This window comes from Galendromus occidentalis, unplaced genomic scaffold (assembly GCF_000255335.2).
Source record: "Galendromus occidentalis unplaced genomic scaffold, Mocc_1.1 scf7180000076625, whole genome shotgun sequence".
Lineage (NCBI taxonomy): Eukaryota > Metazoa > Arthropoda > Arachnida > Mesostigmata > Phytoseiidae > Galendromus > Galendromus occidentalis.
In genome coordinates this window covers 7,862-12,023 of record NW_003804614.1, presented here as the reverse complement: position 1 = coordinate 12,023, position 4,162 = coordinate 7,862, and the positions used below count along the sequence as shown (strand labels likewise).

At 51.1% G+C, this 4,162-nt stretch overlaps 1 protein-coding gene across 1 annotated transcript; it reads left to right on the top strand.

The window, feature by feature from the left end:
• Window positions 1-386: 386 nt before the first annotated feature.
• Window positions 387-2,237, top strand: LOC108863688 (uncharacterized). Its single transcript, XM_018638159.1, has one exon. The coding sequence runs from the start codon at window positions 387-389 to the stop codon at window positions 2,235-2,237; it is 1,851 nt and encodes a 616-aa protein (XP_018493675.1).
• Window positions 2,238-4,162: the final 1,925 nt, after the last annotated feature.

Below are 4,162 nucleotides of genomic sequence, written 5' to 3'. Positions count from 1 at the left end.
GAACGAGGGAGATTGTCAAACCATAAGATTCAAGTTTTCATTGGTTTTGTCCCGGGAGAGAGTGCATCATATGGTGGCAGCGGAAAACTGAGGATCGTCGGAAGCAGTACCAGTTTCAGACGAGATTCCAGATCGTTCGGTGGTCGAGAACGACTTCGGATAGCGTCGAACCTACAGAGGACGATCGAAGAGCGTTTCCCAGAAGAAATACGGTACCTACGAAAAGGGGGGGGGAAAAAAAAGCCAAGATTCCCAGAAAGGGATCCAGATCCATCAAGTGGTTGTTGCGGGAGTTTGGGGCTCCAAATTTGCAACTCGCGAGAACGTAGTGTCCTTCCAGGGGAAGGCATTCAGTGCGGCGGTGAAGAAAGGGATCGGAGCGCAATATGCCGGACAAGGTGGAGCTCGGTAACGAGGGCAAGGCAGAAAGCGAGCCAGAGAAGCGGCTGGATGACACAAAGGAAATTGTCGGGAAGAAGAGCACTGCAGGCGAGCGCGATGAGCTAAACGCGAAGGTTGCGTTCAGACGCACGCTCAGAGATCGCCTGACAAAGAAAATCTTCGAGCTCGAGGAAGCGTTGCGGAATGCGACGGCGTCCGACAGTGATAAATCCAGAATATGGGGAGTGCCTGAGTCAACGTACGATGAAATCAAAGCGTTGAATCTCGCAGTTATGCCACCCCTATGCAGGCTGTCGCCCGAACAGTACGAAGACGCGATAGGAAGAGTGTTCTCCTACCAGGAAGAATTCTTCCGGATCAAGGACGCGTACGAGATAACGTGCCGTCCAGCGGTTCAGCAGTCCAGCTGCGGAGCTCCGGGAACGAGTAGCCAAGGGTTGGCACTCGACAGGAAATACCGACTTGCGAAATTTAGTGGGGACTTCAAGAGATACAGAGAGTGGAATCAGCTGTTCGACGTTCATGTGCACCGCAAGCGGATCGATCCAGTCGAGAAATTCACGCTTCTGAAAGAAGCTCTCGTAGGTCTCCCGGCGTCGGAGATAGCACAACTCGAGTTCACCGCATCACAGTATCCGGAGGCCATCGCAATTCTCGAGAAGAAATTCGGATGCCCCCGGGAGGCTGAGAAGGATCACGTCTTCGAGATACAGAGGTTGTACAAGTGGAGGGACCTGCATCTGAACGATAAGTTTTCGCGGTTTGTATCTCAAAACGTCAAGGCCCTAATCTCGTTAGGAAAAACGTATGAGTCACTCTCGGCGACGGTTGCTCCAGGCATACTCGCGTGCTTACCGAGCACGATGAGAGAAGACTTCACTAGATCGCTTTTTGGGGTATTGCAACGCCCTGACGCTTCGAGTAGCGAGCTAAAAACACTCCTAGTGTACTTAGAGAGAGAGGTAGCCGTAAAGCGAGCATGCCGGTTCCCGGGTAGCGACTCAGTTGCCGGACCGTCGCAACCTCGCAGGGATGTCAGCCGTAGAAAGCATGATAGATCCGAGCGAGAGCCCGTAGGAGGCAGCCGAGCATTCTTCGCCAAGAGCAATCGTTCAGAGGTGGCTCATACCTGCGTTTTTTGCGGCAGTTCTAAGCACCAATCTAGGGCTTGCGAAAAAAAATTAACGTACGACGAAAGGAAGGCTCGCTGCGAAGAGTGCAAGGCTTGCTTCAAATGTCTTGGCAGAAACCACAATGCTAGAAGATGTAGAGTATCTGTGAAGTGCGAGAGGTGCGGGCGAGGTCATTACGAGATTCTGTGTGGTCAGCAGAAGCCGGAGCAGAATTCGGATCAGAAGTCGGAAAATGGTACGGGAAAAAACACGGGTTCGTTCTCAACTCAGACCAACCGAGCGCGGGGTAGCAAGAACGACAAGGGACCAATATTCTTCCAGACGGGTCTCGCGTGGGTCAACGCGCCGACAGGTAGAAAAGTCTTCAGGTTCTTCATCGATAACGGGTCAGAACGTTCGTATGTCTCAGAGCACGTGATCCAGTCACTCAAATTGAAATCGGTTCAGCAGGAGTGCCTCGCAATGATCACGATAGGCGGCGAAGTCTCGAGTTACAAAAAATACGACGTTTTCGACATAGGGCTTCAGAGTCGGTTCGACGACAAGGCGGCGATCAGGCTCCAGGCAACGGGCATTCCGGAGCTAGCTGAAGGGGATTTCCCAGTCGCGAGCGAGTCGTTTGGTATGTCTCCCATGGCAGACATCGGAGAGAACGTGAGGAGGCGCGAAATCGATATCCTCTATCCCCTCTATGGTCGTTAGCATGCTAGCGACGACGGGCAGGGAGAAGCGTGACTCGTCCAGCGAGTCGGATTCCAGCTCTGGAAAGGAGAGCGATGATAAACTCAACGCGGATTTGGAAAAAGCTGTGGTCGTCGGAGCTCCGCGGCATCGAGGCTCCGGAAGCGCCGTCCCGCGGCGAATCGGAGAGCGCGTTAAGTGAATTTTTCGAGAACAACATCCAGCGGCTGGAGAGCGGTCGATATAGGGTCAGCTTGCCGTTCAAGGATAATTTGAGGTCTCTCGGAGATAATGAGAACATAGCGCGAGGGTGTCTCAAACGGTTCCTCGAAAAGAATAGAGATAAAAAAGAAGTTATTGAAGCGGTAGATAAGGAGATGGGAAAATATCTGAAGAGCGGGTATGCGGAACCAGCGGCACCGAGGAAACCCAACGAATTGGTTCATTATTAGCCGATCCTTCCGGTCATCAAGCGGAGTTCAACTCAGAGCGCACCCTCAGAGCGCAAGGTGCGAGTGGTAAAAGATGCTGGAGCGAGGCGGAGGGACGAAGCGGCATTGAATTATGTCCTGCATGGCGGAGCAAATTTACTGCCGGATGTCATCAGAGTTTTGCTTCGGTTCCGGCATGATGAGATAGCCATCATATGCGACATAGAGGCGGCTTTCCATCAGCATCAGATTCAACCCGATCATCGAACGTTTCTTAGATATTTCTGGCCTACGGGCATAAGCGAAAATCCGAATGCTCCGATCAAGGAGTACTTGAGCACGGTTCTCGACTTCGGGATAATTTCGAGCCCATTCATACATTGCGCAGGAATCAAGTTCCATCTCGAGCAGCTCATGAGAGAGCATCCCAACAGGAAAAAAATCCTAGAGGATATCGACCGTAATTTCTACATGGATGATCTGTTTTTTCGGAGAGGTAGGCGAGCGACGGATTCGAGAGTTTCGATTTCTTGTTTCGAGCGTTCAGCGCCGGAGGCTTCAGGCTTCGAAAATGGGCAACGAATAGCTCAGAATTAGGTCTCAAAATGCGGGAATCGCTTAACGATCCTGAGATTCAGATAACATCCGACCAGACCGAAGCGAAGTACCTCGGCCTTTGCTGGAATTTGCATTCGGACGAGTTGTCAATTTCCGTAGCAGCAGCGACAGAGACACTGAGGACCGGAGAACCGACGAGGCGAACCTTATCGAAGAGCACAGCCAAGATTTTCGATCCACTAGGTTTTATTACACCCGTCTCAATCAAGCCGAAGTCACTGCTACAGTAACTTTGGAAACAGAAGGTCGGTTGGGATGCGAAACTCACGGGTGCAAACTTGGAACAGTACTTCGAAATCAGAAAAACGTTCGAACGGGCTCGAGATTTTCGTCTGCGTATAAGCGAAACTCACGGGTGCAAACTTGGAACAGTACTTCGAAATCAGAAAAACGTTCGAACGGGCTCGAGATTTTCGTCTGCGTATAAGCACGAAAACGGAAGCCTACGGAAGGGATATACATATTATTCTTTTTGTTTGCGCGGCTTCCAAAGCGGTTCATCTGGAACTAGACATCGAAAGCGCGTTGGCCACTATGTCGGGTTCTCAGTCTTTCTGGCGGGGAGAGAACGGGTCGTAAGCAACGATCCTGCCTCATCAGAACGGCTTCAGGCCAGGTCATTCAGAGACCGATTCATTGGCTTTACCAACTCGAAGTCTAATTTATTTAGGAACAATGAGAACGGCGGATGCAGAGAAAAGAGAAAAAAATAGTGATTTCCGTAGTTGCGATCCAGTCGAGATTCTCCAGGAGGTAGGGCCGAACAAGAATTCTCGCATATCCATTTCTCACACATTCAAATGTCCAGCGCTTGAGCGAATGTATGTATTCTAGGTAGCGCACACGGCTAGCCAAGAGAAATGTAAGCCGGAGAATTCGGCGGGACCGTGACGCATA

What these genes read in the sequence shown, in the direction of transcription:
- LOC108863688 (XM_018638159.1), top strand. Translation starts at nt 387, where the DNA reads ATGCCGGACAAGGTGGAGCTCGGTAACGAGGGCAAGGCAGAAAGCGAG.